Raw genomic sequence first — 17,185 nt, 5'->3', positions numbered from 1 at the left:
GTGGGCAAGGTGAGGGGGAGGAGGGGCTGTCAGAAAGGTTCAGGAGCTGCGCTCCTGTGAGCTCCTGCTGAATCTGAGGTCTGAAAGGAAGTAAATGACTAATACTTGTAGTAGGTGTCTAGACCTCAGTTATGAGGCTTAGAGGCCAGGTACTGCAAAACTCTCCCTCCCTCCAGTGCCATTATAATTTTGGGGTCTGGAAGGACAGGGGATGTTGGCAGTAACTGGATGCATTATGATACTGATGACAACCGTGAGAGTACTATGAGGCCCAATTCAGAATTGAACCTGCTTTTAAAATAAGTGTTTTGTTGTAACTAGACCTGTTGCACCCTAGCGAGTTCACCCCACACTGAGAAGTAAGTCCCAGATTTCGATAAAATGGAAAACTAACATTGAATGGACTCAGAAGGTTCTATATCTGTTTAGGGTTGTCCTGTAAATCTGCTTGGATAAAAGTAGAAACATGCCTTTAAACAATCTTAAAAGGATAATTGTAATTTTAAATTACGTTAACAACTAGTTTGCTGTGTGCTGGTTTTGGAGTTTTTATTGCGTCATTGTATTATAGAAGATCTGCTTTTATTGTGTGCGTGAGGTTGATAGTTTTGCTCTGTTGTATTTATATTACATTTTAGCTGCCTTTGGAATAAAAGTGGGATCCAAATTGCTTCTCTGTGATGTAGTTGTACAGGCTTCTTAACCTAATAAAGTTTTAATGGCAGTCTAAGCTGTGAGCCTCCATCTTGGCAGTATTGTGGTTCTTTTGTTTTAGTATTGCTTCCATTGATGGGCTTCATTAAAAGTGTTCCCAACGCTGTTTTATGTGGTGTAACGGCAACAACAGATTGATGTGGTAATGTGTCATGATGGCTGTATTTCATAACCTGCACCCCATCCCCCAAAACCTCTTCTCAAAGCTGTGAGGCAAGGCATCATAGAAGAGTCCTTTGCTGGCAGCCAGAAACTGAGTACACCACCACACACTGACTAAAACTAATATTTCTAACCTGTCTCTGTTGAAAACTAGCTGTCTTGGACAGGGCCAGATCTAGGGGTGGGGGGCAGAGGGGGTGCTTGCCCTGGGCGCCAATGGGGGGGGCGCAAAATTGTATATGGAGTCCATTGTATTCTATGGGACCATAAGATAGAAAGGCTCATAAGGGGGCGTCATTTTTTAATTTTGCCCCCCCCCTCAAAAAACATGTAGATCTGGTCCTGGTCTTGGAAACTATGCTACAGGCACTTTAGCTCAAACAGCTCCTTAACTTTGGGGATGCCGTTTAGATTATTTTTTAATTTGGTAAATGAACTTTCTGGTTCTTAGAAAAACTGGGCACTCAGTGCTAAATGCTCACTAAAGGTGAATCAGATTTGGTGTTCATACTGTACATTAGATGAGTCCTACAAATAAGGCCTGAAGGATTATTTTCCTTTTCCCTGGCCTTGGACCCAAGAAGCCAGTAGCAGCAAGGACCCATTAAGCTTTTGCTGAGACAGAGGCAGAAAGGAACGTTGGGAATATTATTTTTAAATTTCACACTTTCCAGAAATTGTGCTGCTTCCTGCATTTATTAACCACTAGTGGACTGCAGCTCTAGCTTGTTTCTTAGCTCTGCTCACTATTCTATTCATTTGGGTCTGGGACAGCTTCTGTGCCTGACATTTGAGCTGGTGTTTAGAAACTGGAAAATGCTAGCTATAAGGATATTCTGTGCTCATAACCCTGAAAGGTGAGTCAGAAAATTTTCCGCTTTATTCTTTTCTATGAAAAATTTCCATTTCTGAAGATTTCCCCTCCTTCATCATGTATTTTCATCTCAAGCATTTATTACCATTGAGTCATAAATTTAACATACAGTACTTTAAAAATCAATCACAATTTATTTAGGACATCAGGTTATTTTCTGGAATACCTTCCAGTTCATTTCTTTTCTGGAAGATGCACATCACTGCCAGTGGGCTGATGGTATGCCTTCTTCCACTGATCCTCATCACATTGTTTTTCTCACCAGCTTTTTCTGCTTTGTGCGCTTGGGCATCTCTCTGCCGAAGGTGTATGTATGAACTCTTGCATTTCTGTTGGCCAACGAATTGACTTTCCAGTAGCAGTCATTTCACATCTTGGGTCCAATTCATATGTTAATGTTGACTTATGGAAGCTGCGTCTGTATGACCCAGTGATGTGTTGTGTTGATAGCATCTCTGAATGGTAGACCATGTGTCTGAAGAATAAGTACTTCCCATGATGGCATATCAGCAATTTTTTAAATTATTTCAAATAATTATCTCCTGCCTTTCTTTGTAGCTTAAAGCAGCTGAGTTAAGTAGTTCATCCAACCTATCTGGTTCTTGCTTCAGATGGTGGTGGCGGGGGCATGGGACTAAACCATGTGTAAGCAACTTCCATTTTTCTAATTACATATCCTTTTGGACAAGTAGAGGTAAAGAGAGCAGGGATATTTTAATTTGATTGCATTACCAGAGCCAGAGCTCGAAATCACTGATCATCTTGTGAGGGCTGTCTGTGATATAATTTGTGGATGAAAACAAGTTCTGTACAAGAACCATTGGACAACCTGTGGGGAAATTGCCATATTTGACAACCACAATGCAAATTCATACTTTTGGGATCCAGGATTAGTTATAAATATGTGGTAATACATTTGTGTGGTATTGTGCAATTATTGTGGTAATATAAGTACATTACCCTCTGTTTCCTGTGCAGATTTTTCTTTAAGCAGACAAGTCAGGATATATTAACTGGTTTTGAATTGTTGTGGGGAATTTTATATATTCACACACACACAGGGCCGGTGCGTGGGAGTAGGCAAAGTAGGCAGTCACCTAGGGCACCACCTAGCCTAGGGGGCACCACTGGGTGCCCCTCCCAGACGCATGACTCCGGCTCCTGACCACTGTCACCTTGTCTTCTCCCATCACCAAGCTGCCCTCAACAAAGCCAAGCCACCCCCCTCTCCCCAATGTGCGACTTGGTCTCCCACCTCATCCTATCCCACCACCCTCTTTCCTGGTGTGGCCAGCAGGCACTTACTCTCACAATTTTTTTTAATAACATCGCATTTAAAAAAAAATAAAATTAGAAATCAGTATATTAAAAATGTGAAAAGTTTCAAGTTTGGCGCTCTTCATTTTCCTTATATTTTTTAATAATGGGGGGTGCTAGTGGGTGATTCGCCTAGGGTGCCAGAGAGCCTAACACCGGCCCTGCACACATACATAAACAGGGCTTTTTTTTTTTAGCAGAAACGCACAGGAACGCAGTTCTGACTGGCTTGGTGTCAGGGGTGTGGCCTAATATGCTAATGAGTCCCTGCTGGACTTTTTCTACAAAAAAGCCCTATGTGAAACAATGGTGACATCAGGGTGTGTGTCCTAATATGTAAATAAGTTCCTGCTGGGCTTTTGCTACAAAAGAAGCCCTGTATACACACACATGAACACTTTTATATCACTTGCAAAGAATAATAACGCGGAATTAATTTCAACTTTTATTCCCAAAACAGATAATTTTCCTCCTTTCATTTACTAGTCTATTTTAAAATATTCCATGCTTTTCTTGTATTGGAGGACAATTTATGTAAGAACCGTTTGTCCTTGTCAGAGCGCACCCCTCCCCTAATAACCCATATTAATGAGATCCACTTGTTCTCGTGAGTCCCATCATAATGTGAAACAGGAGGCAGGATTCTGAAGACTTGCAAAGGTCCTGGCTCTCACAGGATTTTCAACAAGAGGTGCCTGACTGCAGGAACAGATTCAAATATAACTGGGGGAGCGAGAGTTCTGATTTTGTCCTATTTTCAACATTATATGTTGAACATATGAACATATGAAGCTGCCTTATACTGAATCAGACCCTTGGTCCATCAAAGTCAGTATTGCCTTCTCAGACTGGCAGCGGCTCTCCAGGGTCTCAAGCTGAGGTTTTCCACACTTATTTGCCTGGACCCTTTTTTGGAGATGCCAGGGATTGAACCTGGGGCCTTCTGCTTCCCAAGCAGATGCTCTACCACTGAGCCACCGTCCCTCCCCAAACTTTTTGTTCGTCAAACACATCTCACAATATGGGATGCCAAACAGAAATGTTTTAAACAAAATGGGTTTGTTTTACATGCTACATTTACAGCAAACATCCTATTTACAGCTATGTTGCTGTTATTTATCCGTACAATCTTAAATTTGCCAGAGCCACCTGCATAAACTACAGATACAAGTTTGCCACTTGTCTCTGGCAAGTAGCACTGCATATAAGTGAGAATAGACGTGGTATGAACCAAGAAAAAACTTTTTTAAAAGTAAATTCTGCTAATTTTTTAAAAAGAAAAGCAATACAAAGGTTGGCAGGTGATGGTTATGAAAGTTGTAGGCTTCAATACTGATGACATATATAGTTTTTTGAGACAAGCTAAGTCTGTATTCCATTTATTTACTTCATTTATGCCCCCTTTCTCCCTGATGGGGACCCAAAGCAGCTTATATCATTCTGGTCTTCTCCATTTCATCCTCACAGAACTCCTGTGAGGTAGGTTAGGCGGAGAGCATGTGACTGGTCTGGGGTCACCCATCAAACTTTCACAGCAGAGTAAGTATTTGAACCTGGGTCTCTCAGATCCTAGACTCTGACTACATCATACATGATTTGTAATGATCTGGAACATAAGCTTTCAAATCTATGTCTTTATAGCGTGACGGGAACTCATTACTCCATTTCTAGCAAAGGGAAAGGGTGGTTACTAATATTGTTTCTGTTCGTTACCTGTTTAAAAATAAAAATAGAATGAGAATTTTCTAAACAGGTTTAGATATGTTCAGAATGAGAACCTCGACAAAGATTTATTTAATTATAACAAGCAGAACTTTATGTGTTAGGACTTGCAAAGGATGCTTCATTTTCTCCCCATATTTCCCTTCCCATGCAATTGCCTCTTTACCTTCCCTCCCCTTAGCAGCCTAATAACCACTCCCCTTCTTCCTTAACTCCCTCTCACCAATCAACCCTGTATTCATCTGCTCCTCTAGTCTTCAATTTTCATTCCCTTCCCCTGGTCCCCTCTCCCACCCACTTAACTTTTTTTGTCCTCCAAGCTTCTCCATCTTTTCTCCCCTTTTTCCTGCTTCCTACTTTCCCTTCCTTTTTTTCCCCCCCTTTTCAGTCCATTCCTCCCTCCCACAAGTTTGATGGATAGAAATCCAGGCTTGGCAGTAGAGTTATGAATGTCTAGCAGCCTCCAAAATGGCCACTGAGATTTCAGAAGTAATCTTGCAAGCTCTTGATGGGAAACTCACAAGTTTTCAGAAAAATCCTCCCACAGGGCTCCCATACTCCTGCTGGGGGTGGGGTTTTCCCCTGATTTTGGGTCCTCCAACCTGTTGGCACAGGATTGGCTGGTGAGGGAAGCTCTGCCCCCGAAGAGCTCCATTGGCTTGTGATGTGCCCAGCTCAATTACATCACCCAGAAGTGACATAATCACACCAGGCACTTTGTGCAGGAATGCTCGAGCATTTGGGTAAAAAACTCTGTGGTGCCATTTTTTTTGGCAAAATGCTATATAGCCTTCCCATGCGATGTATGATCCAGTATGATCACGTCACTTCCGGGTGATGTAATTGTGCCACGTGCACAAGGACTGCCCCCCCGCCAGCAGCCAGGTAAGATCTGGCAACCTTATCCTCCCATCTGTCCCTAGAAGAAGAAGAAGATATTGGATTTATATCCCGCCCTCCACTCCGAAGAGTCTCAGAGTGGCTCACAATCTCCTTTACCTTCCTCCCCCACAACAGACACCCTGTGAGGTGGGTGGGGCTGGAGAGGGCTCTCACAGCAGCTGCCCTTTCAAGGACAACCTCTGCCAGGGCTATGGCTGACCCAAGGCCATGCTAGCAGGTGCAAGTGGAGGAGTGGGGAATCAAACCCGGTTCTCCCAGATAAGAGTCCGCACACTTAACCACTACACCAAACTGGCTCTCCATCTAGTCTGGCTCTCCTCACCTAGTCCCATGGTGAGGATTTTTTGATCCACATGCTAGGACCTTGTTAAAGATAATATATAATACAGATGACTAAAATATACAGTTGCTTTAAGACATTGTTAAAGCTGTTAGCTCTTCCTGTTTTATTATATTCATGTACACCATTCTTGCTTGCCATAAGAAGGCAAACCATTTTAGTAGGGATTTCCTTCCACGACCCTAGAATAATTTATGATTCAGGCAATGAGGCAGTGATGAGATTTAAATGAAGTTGGTGAGAGCTGTTTGAAGGTGAACCTGCATATTGCCAGGAATCTTACAGAGTCTATAAAAGTGATGATTGTGTAGCTTTTTTTTATTTGCATCCTTACCTTGTATCTCCCTTTTCTTTATTAGGTTTTAAGTTTCTATTTTAAAATCTAATTGAATGCATACTGATCAGTCTCAGAGGCCTATTTAACTTTTTTCTTGTTAATATTGCATGCATTTGCCATATGGTAACCCCTATAATAAATGTTCATGAACCTGAACCTCTCAGCTGACATAAATAATCTTACCATGTGTTGAGATCTGCAAATAAACTTGCTATCTTTATTTTGTCTCTATAGTTTCTGTTGTTCAGGGCTCAGAGCCATTATATTGCTACAGTGGTATGTCTTACATAAAATGTGGATGTGTTCCATCTGATATGTGTGTGTGTGTGTTTTCTTTCTCCAGGGTTGAAACAGACTTCACCACAGTCTGTCTTCATGGATATACTTTTTGTGTTAGCACTTTCCAAATGCACTGGGAAAAAATCTCCCTGCATACCAATATTAATAATTGTTGGTATGCAAGTGTCGAACTGAGCAGTGGAAACCACAGCTATATTAGCACTTTAGATGATGAATTGAAGAATGTATTTAGCAAAGCTTTTTTAAAAAAAAGATCACATAGCATTGGGAGGGATTTACCAACCCATTTAGAATTACAGGATTAGAATTCCGGAAACTTTACATTGGAAAACTGGTCTGTAGAGATAAGCATTTAAGGTACGCGCAAATCAGAGAAGAGTTGATTACCATTTAGGAAATATCTCCATGAAGTAGGATTTGTGTGTTAAAGACCCATAGTTGAATTGAGGCAGCAGTGTGTTTCAGGAGAAGTATTTGACATTTAGGCTTGCAATAGTAGAAACAGTAGATGTAAAACCCTGGAAGTAGTAATCATTCAGGTAAACCTCAGCTGGGTTATTGCATCTTTGCCCCAAGTGTTGTATTTTATAAGACTGCTAATAGAAGACTTGAAGTGGGGAGGGTGTGTGTGTGGAATTCTGATACTATAAGTGTTAGGACAAAGAACCCATGAAGAAGGTTGGAATGGCATGGACACATTGAGACAAGAGAAGATTATGGAGTTGGGGCACATTTGTTGCTAAAGATTATAATAAAGTGCAGTCGTTTGCCAGTTCCCCTGAGGACTGAAAAAAAGGATACATTTCTGTTGCAGGATTATAGATTATCAAGGAAAAAATTCTGATTGTAAGAAACAGTTGGGTAGGTGAAATAGCTCATAGAATGGCTTATTTATCGTGGGATGTTAGGGATAGCATAATCACTGCTGAGTAATATTTTGATGTCTTTTTTTTTTTGGCCACTGTGTGACACAGAGTGTTGGACTGGATGGGCCATTGGCCTGATCCAACATGGCTTCTCTTATGTTCTTATGTTAAGTACAGCTCTCTTCTCATTATTAAATACAAAAACGTTGTTTTCTTTTATAAAGTCTGTTACCTAACTAGAAAACAAACTCAACATGACAAGTCCTTGTTTTTGCATTTTGAAGGTTCGTGTTAACTGTCATAAAGAACAAGGTGAATAAACCATTTCCACTTGATGGCTAGGCCACCTTTTTCTGGAACCGCCTGCTGATAAACTCAAGGCAATCCAATCTCACAGTAGAGGATGGGACTCTATTCCAGACTCATTCTAGAGTGCTTTCTGCACTTCTATAATGTAATGATGAAGAGCAAGCCAGTGGTCTTAAATCTAGACTGTGGGCATTTTTGGAGTTTTGATAAAGGGGAGTGGGTGCTACCATGAAGTTGTTGGCATGAGAGGCAGGGCTAATCAGAAAACGGTCACCAGGGGTGGTAATTATTTACCGTTTGGACATTCCGAGCCAAGTATCCTCCAGTGATGGGGGCACCTGTTTTCCTAATGAATATTTTTGACACCCAAAAGATGATGCCTCTTGGTGTCTTTCAAAGCATCTTTTCCTCCATTGAAGGCCCCATGGTGCATAGTGGTAAGTTGCAGTACTGCAGGCCAAGCGATGTTCACAACCTTGGCAGAATCTGGTTTCAGGTGGCTGGCTGAAGGTTGACTCAGCCTTCCATTCTTCTGAGGTTGGTAAAATGAGTACCCAGCTTGCTGGGGGTAAAGTGTAGATGACTGAGGAAGGCAATGGCAAACCACCCCTGTCAAGAAAACATTGTGATGTGATATCACCCCTTTGATCAGTGATATGTACAAGGATTGTCAGGATTGGCTCTTTGTTTTGGGGAAACAGGTCACTGCACACCATGGCAACCATGGGTGCCACATTTGGGATCCGAAGACTAGGATGCATTCCTGCAACTGTTTCTGTGTTTACCTCTCTACATTTCTTAAGGTGATTATAGATGGAGGATATTTCTGGTGTCAAGCATACTGATTCAGCCCATTCAGTAATCTGTAAACCTCTGACCCTCTTGATTGAATTCAAAAATCACAGACTGGACTATTGGTGGTACAACCTGGGGGGTCTATCCAGAGATTGCTGTATAACTTTTCACCATGAGGTGGGGTATTACTCACGCTTTGATTTCAATATTAAATTTGCACTTCAGTGTCTGTATGAGATTGCACATTCTGCAATGTAGACAAGACATCCTTTACTGGAAGCTGCAGATAACTTGAGGTATTCATTCATAATTTGCATTGTAAAACATTGGAAAAGTGAAGCGATGTTTATTTTTCTATGGGCAGCAAGGCTATACATGGAAGTTAGGAGTATATTTTAGGGAGTAAATGAAGTAAACTTCTGGAAACATTTCATTCAGAATTTTGGGTTATACAGGGGTTATCCAAGATTTGTGCACAGTATTTTAAGGCAGAGAATGGGTCTTTGAAGATCATAACACCTTTCCCAGTATCTGTCACATTTACATGCACATACTTTAAAGTTAGTTACTGCTCACTTAATCTCATGTTATGGCCATTTGATGACAAATTGCCCCATATGCTCCCAGTATGCCTTGCTATAAAGCTATATAGCCTATGGCAGTGAACAGTTTTCCAAGCACCACCACTAGAACAATAGAATTTATCTTTTTTCACCTTGCATGTAAACTGTGAATATGTGTTAAGTAAGTACCATCAAGATGCTGCAAACTTAGGGTAAACCCTATGAATTAATGGTTTCCCTCATTAAGCCCCATCTCATATTGGACCTTGTTCTTTTCCTGCTGCCTTCAGCTTTTCCTAGCTTTATTGTCTTTTCTAGTGGCTCTTGTCTTCTCATGATGTGACCAACGACAATAGCCTCAATTTAGTCATTTTAGCTTCTAAAGAGAGTTCAGGCTTGATTTGTTTTAGAACCTGCTGTTTGTCTTTTTGGAGTTCTGTAAAACTCTCCTCCAGCACTGCATTTCAAGTGAATCAACTTTCTTCCTTTCAGTTTTCTTTGTTGTCCAACATTCACATACATACATAGTAATGGGGAATGTTATAGTATGAATTACCTTGGTCACCAGAGATTCATTCCTTATGCTTACGGGATCTTTTCTGACTGCCATTCCCAGTCTCAGTCTCCTGATTTCTTGGTCGCAGTCTCTATTTTGGTTGACGATGGAGCCAAGGAATAGGAAATCTTGAACAATTTTGATTTCTTCATCATCAACCTTGAAGTTGTGTAAACTTGTGTAAGCAGAATATAACTAGATAGTCCTTTGTTTCCTTTCTCTTACTCTGTGCTCAGGCCTCAGATTCAGTGGGAGCTCACAGGAGCTCAGCTCCTGAACCTTTCTGAGTTCCACCTCCTTCATCTGAGAGTTCCACCTCCTTGTCCATTGAATAGTAGGTGCAGCTGCATAACAATCCCTGGGTGAGCTCCACCACCTATTTTTCTACAAAACGACTCCTGTCTGTGCTTATGGAACTTCTTATACTTGGGAAGATTTTTAAAGAAAGTATAGCTTAAACAGCTACTGTCGAGTGCAATTATGTTATAAGAGACAATACGAAGAGGAATTTTCCATTTAGTCACAAAATTATTGAATTGCTGGGACTTTCTGGATTTGTTCTTTAAATCGGGAAAGCCCTTGCCTGCTGATAATTCAGGGCAATCACACAATAGAGTATGTATGAGACTCTGTTTCAGACTCATTCTAGAGCGCTTTCTGCACTTCTATAATGTAGTGGTCAAGAGCAAACTGGCAACATTTGTCCCATAAGGGTCACAGGTAAAACTAACGTGTGAGATGTACAAGCATTTAAATTCTGTGGTTTTTTAATGGGTTTTTGAAATAATGCAAATATTTAGCCGCAAGATGGCAATAAATCTCTCCCAGTTCATTGTAGTCATTAGGAAGCCACTTTATTAGTCAGTGCAAACATTAAACCAGTTCTGTCTGCTGTTTAATATTAACTGCTTTATTGGAACAGGAAAAGACACTTCATATCTGATTTTTTTGTTTTGTTTTGCCGAGACAGAATGCAAAGATTTCACTTTCCAAGCTTACACTTTTGCAAGAAATGAATCTTGTTATTATACCAGACATGCTGTGTTGAGTGAGTGAATACAATTAATTTCGGTCAGATACGTAATTGTGTCAGTTTAGCTGTGCATGCTATCAATGGTAGTATGGTAACTGATTAATGTTTTTTTCCCCCATGTTCTGTATGTTCTGCTAATGAAATAAATAACATCTGTAAAAAGCATATAAGAAAATCACCACAAGTGAACTGCAGCTCATTTCCCCCTACCATAGCACAATGTGTATAACCTTAAAGATAGTTTCAGAGGGTGACTGCACTGGTCTGTAGTAGAACAGCTGGATCGGAGTCCAAGTAGCACCTCAGAGACGAGCAAGATTTTTGAGAAATAAGCGTTCAAGAGTCAAAGCTCCCTTAGGGAGCTTTAATAAACGCCTGCAAATTGTTTCTATGGTTTTTATTGTGCTTGTGTCTGTCTAATCATACTGTTTGCATGGTACCGTTTGTATGTGGTAGTGCTAACCAGCTGAAAGGAGGCCCTGACGGAGAGCTCGGAAAGCACTGTGCACCATGCATCCTTTGGTTGGCAGAGCCCATGTTTTGATAATGGAAACTTGGTCAGCAGCGGCAGTTTCTTGATAATTTAGCATAAAAGCTGTCAGTGTGGACCATCAAATTAATCCTTCTGTCTATAGCAATTGATCTTTTTTGTTAAATATTAGTGGGAGTCCTAGGGTTGCCAGTCCCCATTTGGGGGCAGGGGAACCCTCCGGTTTGGAGGCCCTCCCGCACTTTAGGGTTATCAGAAAGCGGGGTGGGGGAGGGAAATGTCTGCTGGGCACTCCATTATATCCTGTGGAGACTGATTCCCATAGGGTACAATGGAGAATTGATCCATGGTTCTCTGGGGGGCTGGTGTTTTTTTTGTTTTGTTTTGTTTTTAGGTAGAGGCACCAGATTCTCAGCATAGCATTCATTGCCTCTTCTCAAAACACCCCCTCCAAGTTTCAAAAAGATTGGACCAGGGGGTCCAATTCTATGAACCCCAAAAGAAGGTGCCCCTATCCTTCGTTATTGCCAAATGGAGGGAAGGCATTTAAAAGGCATGTAGTCCCTTTAAATGTGATGGCCAGAACTCCCTTTGGAGTTCAGTTGTGCTTGTCACACCCTTGTTCCTGGCTCCACCCCCAAAGTCCCCAGATATTTCTTGAGTCGGACCTGGCAACTTTAGTGAGGCCTACTACAGTTTCATGTCCCAGAAAGAAAATGTAGATCAAGGAGGAGCAAGTGTTTCTTCCTTTCATACTTACTTACATATGGTGGACAGTTTCCCCCCTTCCCAGTTAATAACGTTTGTACAGATTGACAGTGCCTTGTGGTCTGCTGTGTCCACTTTCTGACTTTCACTCAAGAACATTTATAATTACTTTGGAAGCATCGAATGACCAGCTTTCCTTTGCTGGAATCTTACAGTCCACTCTGCACTGCTTATTTAAGTCAAACGGTGGAGCCTGCCTTTCAACTTTTTTCGTTTTATGAATTATTTTTCCATCTGTGGCAGTAATATCCCTAAGCATTGAAAATCATGAGCATATGACTAGCGTTCACTGTGCTACCACGTTTTTTTAGCTCTAGAAGGGGTTTGTTACATGGATTTATCCAGATAAATATAATACTGGTGCAGATTTTAAAAGATTAAAATCTCCACGATAACACCACAGTCGTGAGTTTCCATCCTTTTCCATTTATTTGGATTGTGCAGTGTCTGGGATGAGAATGAATTGTTCAAACTAAGTCCGTCCTTGTTTGCTAACTGTGAGGAAGTGCAAACCATTTATTTGTGTCTTGGAGGGTCTCCCAGATCACCTGAAGGCTATGCCTAGTAAATATACATCACAGATTTGTAATTGTTTTCATTTTTCAAAGGTGGTTGATTGCCAGGTTTGTAAATACATTATACAAGTTTACTCTGTTGAAGATAACATTTGTAAATAGGCTACCTTCATTTTGGCTGGCTGTGCTTTCTACATCTTAAACCTGCCTATTTTTAAACGTCTGTTTCAACAGAGGTTTATGCACTAATCAGATTAAAAATGAATTGCTCTTCTGAAGTTCAGAGTAATGGAATGTCAGTAATTTTCAGCGAAGTCACTTGGTCAAGTATAAGCTGATGCTAAATTTTCTGTATACTGTACTGTGAACATTTCAAAATATTTTAACTCCAGTTTAAAAATTCCTGTCTCTTAAAGCATACAACTTTATGTAAACCTCCTAAGTATTTAGTGTATTGTTCATCTCCTTCCACTGTAAAGTGACTTCCAGATTGTACAGTCTAGATAACGTGATCTGAAACAATCCACTTATTCCCATGGCAGCTCCTTCTAATGGCAACTGCCAAAGGGTAAAAAGTGGTATTGTCATGAAAGGGACTGTTGGCAGTGGTGGGCAGGCCGTATCCACTATATAGCCCAGTGAACACTCAGGGTTTATTGAATGGTTTGCATATGTGAACAAATACTTGTTCTGCAGGGATGAGTGTGTTGTATGAATTTCGACTGCTACCGGGAGCCTAGAGATAGAGCTGACCTGTGCTTGTGATCTCATATCCGGGTTCTGTTCCATGCAGGGGTAATCATGGGTCAAACCGGAAAGAAATCTGAGAAGGGACCAATTTGCTGGAGGAGGCGTGTAAAATCAGAATATATGCGACTTAGGCAGCTCAAGAGATTCAGACGAGCAGATGAAGTAAAGGTAAGTATGTCGGAATTAAACAACTCTTTTCTTCCACTGCATTTTTTGTGTTCTTTTGTAAAGGTAACTGATCCAACTAATCCCAATAGCAAGGTATTAAAATTACTCTTATTCAATATACACAGGGGTTGTTTTGTAGACAAATAGGTGGTGGAGCTCATTAGCATAACTCATTAGTATGTGCCCCCCCAGCCAAAGGCAACTCAGTGCAAGAAAGGAGAGTCCTGGGCAAGTATGACCTGCTTGGGGTTGCTAGAGATCCAGCCAGCCCAAGCAGGCCTTATTCATCTGGGATTCTCCTGGGCCGCCCCCCCCTCCCCAGTCAAAAGGCCAGCAAGCTTCCTGCCACCCAAAATCACATAAGAAGTGGAGAAAGGGTGGCGCTGGCTTCTCCAGGGGTTAATGAGGGCTGCTGGGGTGTGGCAAAGCTCCTGGTTGCTGACTGGCTGCCTGCTCTCCTAATCCAGGGATTGTTATGCAGCTGCACCTACTAGTCAGTGGACAAGGTAGGTGGGAAGGAGGAGGAAGGGGGGCCATCAGAAAGGTTCAGGAGCTGTGCTCCTGTGAGCTCCTGCTGAATCTGAGGCCTGAGTATGAAGGACTTTTAAATCAGTGGCTTTGCAGTTAAATGTCTTCCTGTTTTGTTTTGTTTTTACTGACAAGCTAAAGATTGGCTGTGAGAAGCTGTCATGACAGCTTTCAGCTACAAGATAAGTCATTCTCCAGATTCAGTAATTTTGCATGTTTTGATATTACCAGCTGTTTCCTGGAAGAAGTGATCTTTCTCTCCTTTAGAAACACTCTAATACTGGCATTTGTACAGATGTGCAAAATCTGTTCCATGGTACACTGGCAGAATATTTGGACTTTTGTGATGGAATGAAAACTAATTTAAGCACTTCCAAGGACTTGGGCATGCCTTGTGGGGGTTTTGTTTCTGAAGATGGGAACCCCCATGCCATTTTGCAAGCTGCTTTTGAAACCCTCCTCAATTCCAAATGTAGTCTGGAGAGAGTGGGGGAGAGGGAGCTGTTAGAGAAATGCAAGTTCAAAGGGCTTAGTAGTTCTTTGGTTATTCTTGCTCCATGAGAACAAAACTACATTTCAGTGTTTCTATAGAAAGAGATGCATTAAGTGTGGAGCGATATGATTTGTAAAAGTGATGCTTTCAAAGTCCAGGTCAGAAGGCGTGGTGGAACTTTCTTCATCTTTTAGGGGAAATCTAGTTTGAAAATTATTTTTGGGGGAATTACTCTGTTTGAAATCAAATAAAGCCATGTTAAAAAGTGTCATGGAGGACAGATTTTGGAAGATTAACAGAGTCAGCTATGCAGGTTATTGGTAATGTAAGCCCATATTTAGTAATAGTAGGTAGAAAAAAATGTGAATACTAAATGATCATATTATCTTACATTGAGTGGGATCGAAAGACCTTCTGCATGGGGACTTTTCAGGACATCCTGCAAACCAATCCCCCCTTCCCCTGTCAGGGGGGGTGAAACAGCATCTGACATAATAGGAGGAGCCACTGTCAGAAGTTAATATCAAGACAGTTTGGGTGCTGTAGGTATGAGCACATGGTTTTTTTGGATCCTGGTTGTTATCCCAACATTGCTTTAGAACAGCTTTGTAAGGTAGTTGTATATTATTAGGTGGAATTACTACCCTAACTTTGGAGATGGGTGTGCTGAAGCTGAGGCAATGTTGAAAGTTGCCTGATGAGCTTACAGCTCAGCTGGAATCCCTGGCATGTAACTCATGTTCATGAACTCTACATGATGCTAGTTCAGTATTGTTGCACTGTCCGTAACATTTTTTCTGCCTTTGCTACATGGCAACATGAAGTATGGCATACTGCTCCCCAGGCACATCTCTTGGGGTGCATCATTCTATGTGCCAGTTGGTGGATATACAGAAGTATAGTCTGGGTCTGATGCAATGAAAATGTTCTCTGTTGGGCTAGCTATTTTTGAGACAGCAGGTTGGATCTGATGGTTCCCTCTTCCTAAGTAAGGAATCTTCCACTACAAGAAGAATGCCCCTGGAATCAAGGTGATTTTAAAACAATCACAAAATCATTAGTTCTTACACATTATTATTTGGACCACAAATGCAGTTATGTCATGCACTGCCTGAAATTATGCACCATAGTCGAAGAATTACTGAAGTAGATGTATTTGTTGCTGAAATCATGAACATATGTAAATGTGTAGGAAAGCTGTAACAGATTAGCTTGCATGCAGAATAGTCTTTTATATTAAGATGGGCATTGTTCTCAGATATCATTTCTAGTCTGAGTATTGCTTAATTTCTCCCCCCTCCATCTAGAGTATGTTTAATTCTAATCGTCAGAAGATACAAGAGAGGACAGAAATCTTAAATCAAGAATGGAAACAACGGCGGATACAGCCTGTACACATCATGACTTCTGTGAGCTCATTGCGTGGGACCAGGGAGGTTGGTTAACATGATGCGTTGTAGAGATCCAGCTACAAAGTTGTCAACACATCTTTATTTTACCAGTGGAAAGTTGCTTGGCATTCTCTGTTTATGGACAGTAAATAGTCCATATTTGAAGATTCCTCCCCTTGGAGTTGAGGCCTCTGGCTTGAAGTTTATGTGGAAGGTTGGAGTGTATCTCCCAAGGTCGCCTCATTCCTCAGATTGGAGGCAGCTGGCCTCTGTCTGGCAGCCTGTGTGCCTGTGGTTGTCTATCTCTGGGTTAGACATGAAGGTTTATAAAGGTTAGACAGCTGCCTCACAGAGAACTCAGTTTGGGCCTTGAGTACTCCTCCCAGTTGTCCTTGATTCCAAGCTTGCCTCCTTTTATTGTGCCTGTTTGTTGCTCATACTGAAAAGAAAGAGGCTAAAGAGCCCTTTCCAATCCTAGTTCATGCAGGAGAGAATGTGTACTAAGTAATGTTGCCTCTCAGTTTTTGGTCAATTGAAAATATAGTTTCTCTGAAAAATTTAGCCTCCAGCCAGGGTTTTGGATGTTCTCCTGTGTTTTAAGAATTGTTTGCTCCCATTTGTTTGTTCTCACGTAAAAGGGATAAGAGCCCCGTGGTGCAGAGTGGTAAGCTGCAGTACTGCAGTCCTTAAGCTCTGCTCACGACCTGAGTTGGATCCCGGCGGAAGAAGAAGATATTGGATTTATATCCCGCCCTCCACTCCGAAGAGTCTCAGAGCGGCTCACAATCTCCTTTATCTTCCTCCCCCACAACAGACACCCTGTGAGGTGGGTGGGGCTGGAGAGGGCTCTCACAGCAGCTGCCCTTTCAAGGACAACCTCTGCCAGAGCTATGGCTGACCCAAGGCCATTTCAGCAGGTGCAAGTGGAGGAGTGGGGAATCAAACCCGGTTCTCCCAGATAAGAGTCCGCACACTTAACCACTACACCAAACTGGAAGCTGGGTTCAGGTAGCCGGCTTAAGGTTGACTCAGCCTTCCATCTTTCCAAGGTCGGTAAAATGAGTACCCAGCTTGCTGGGGGTAAAGTGTAGATGACTGGGGAAGGCGATGGCAAACCACTCCGTAAAAACGTCTGCCATGAAAACATTGTGATTCAACATCACCCCAGGGTCAGAAATGACTGGTGCTTGCACAGCAGACTAGCTTTACCTTTTTATAGATGGAACCAGGACTTTTTTTTCTGGAAAAAGGTGCCGGAAAAGGAGAAACACACTGATGCCCCTCATGACCT

The 17,185-nt window shown here is 41.7% G+C and overlaps 1 protein-coding gene across 4 annotated transcripts in view; it reads left to right on the top strand.

Annotated features, from left to right (window-relative positions):
- EZH2 (enhancer of zeste 2 polycomb repressive complex 2 subunit) overlaps positions 1-17,185 on the top strand; it is a 109,653-nt gene that overhangs the window by 63,338 nt on the left and 29,130 nt on the right. For 3 of the 4 annotated variants that reach the window (XM_060247758.1, XM_060247756.1, XM_060247759.1), the window contains 2 exons: positions 13,358-13,482; positions 15,811-15,939. In XM_060247758.1, coding sequence (XP_060103741.1) covers positions 13,366-13,482; positions 15,811-15,939 — 246 coding nt within the window. In that variant the 5' untranslated portion in view covers positions 13,358-13,365. The remainder of the gene's footprint in view (positions 1-13,357; positions 13,483-15,810; positions 15,940-17,185) is intronic. The other variant, XM_060247757.1, reaches the window with a different exon arrangement.

The sequence above is a fragment of the Heteronotia binoei genome, chromosome 10 (genome assembly GCF_032191835.1).
Source record: "Heteronotia binoei isolate CCM8104 ecotype False Entrance Well chromosome 10, APGP_CSIRO_Hbin_v1, whole genome shotgun sequence".
Taxonomy (NCBI): Eukaryota; Metazoa; Chordata; class Lepidosauria; order Squamata; family Gekkonidae; genus Heteronotia; species Heteronotia binoei.
The sequence above is the reverse complement of the archived record's forward strand: the minus strand, read 5'-3'. Positions and strand labels throughout refer to the sequence as shown.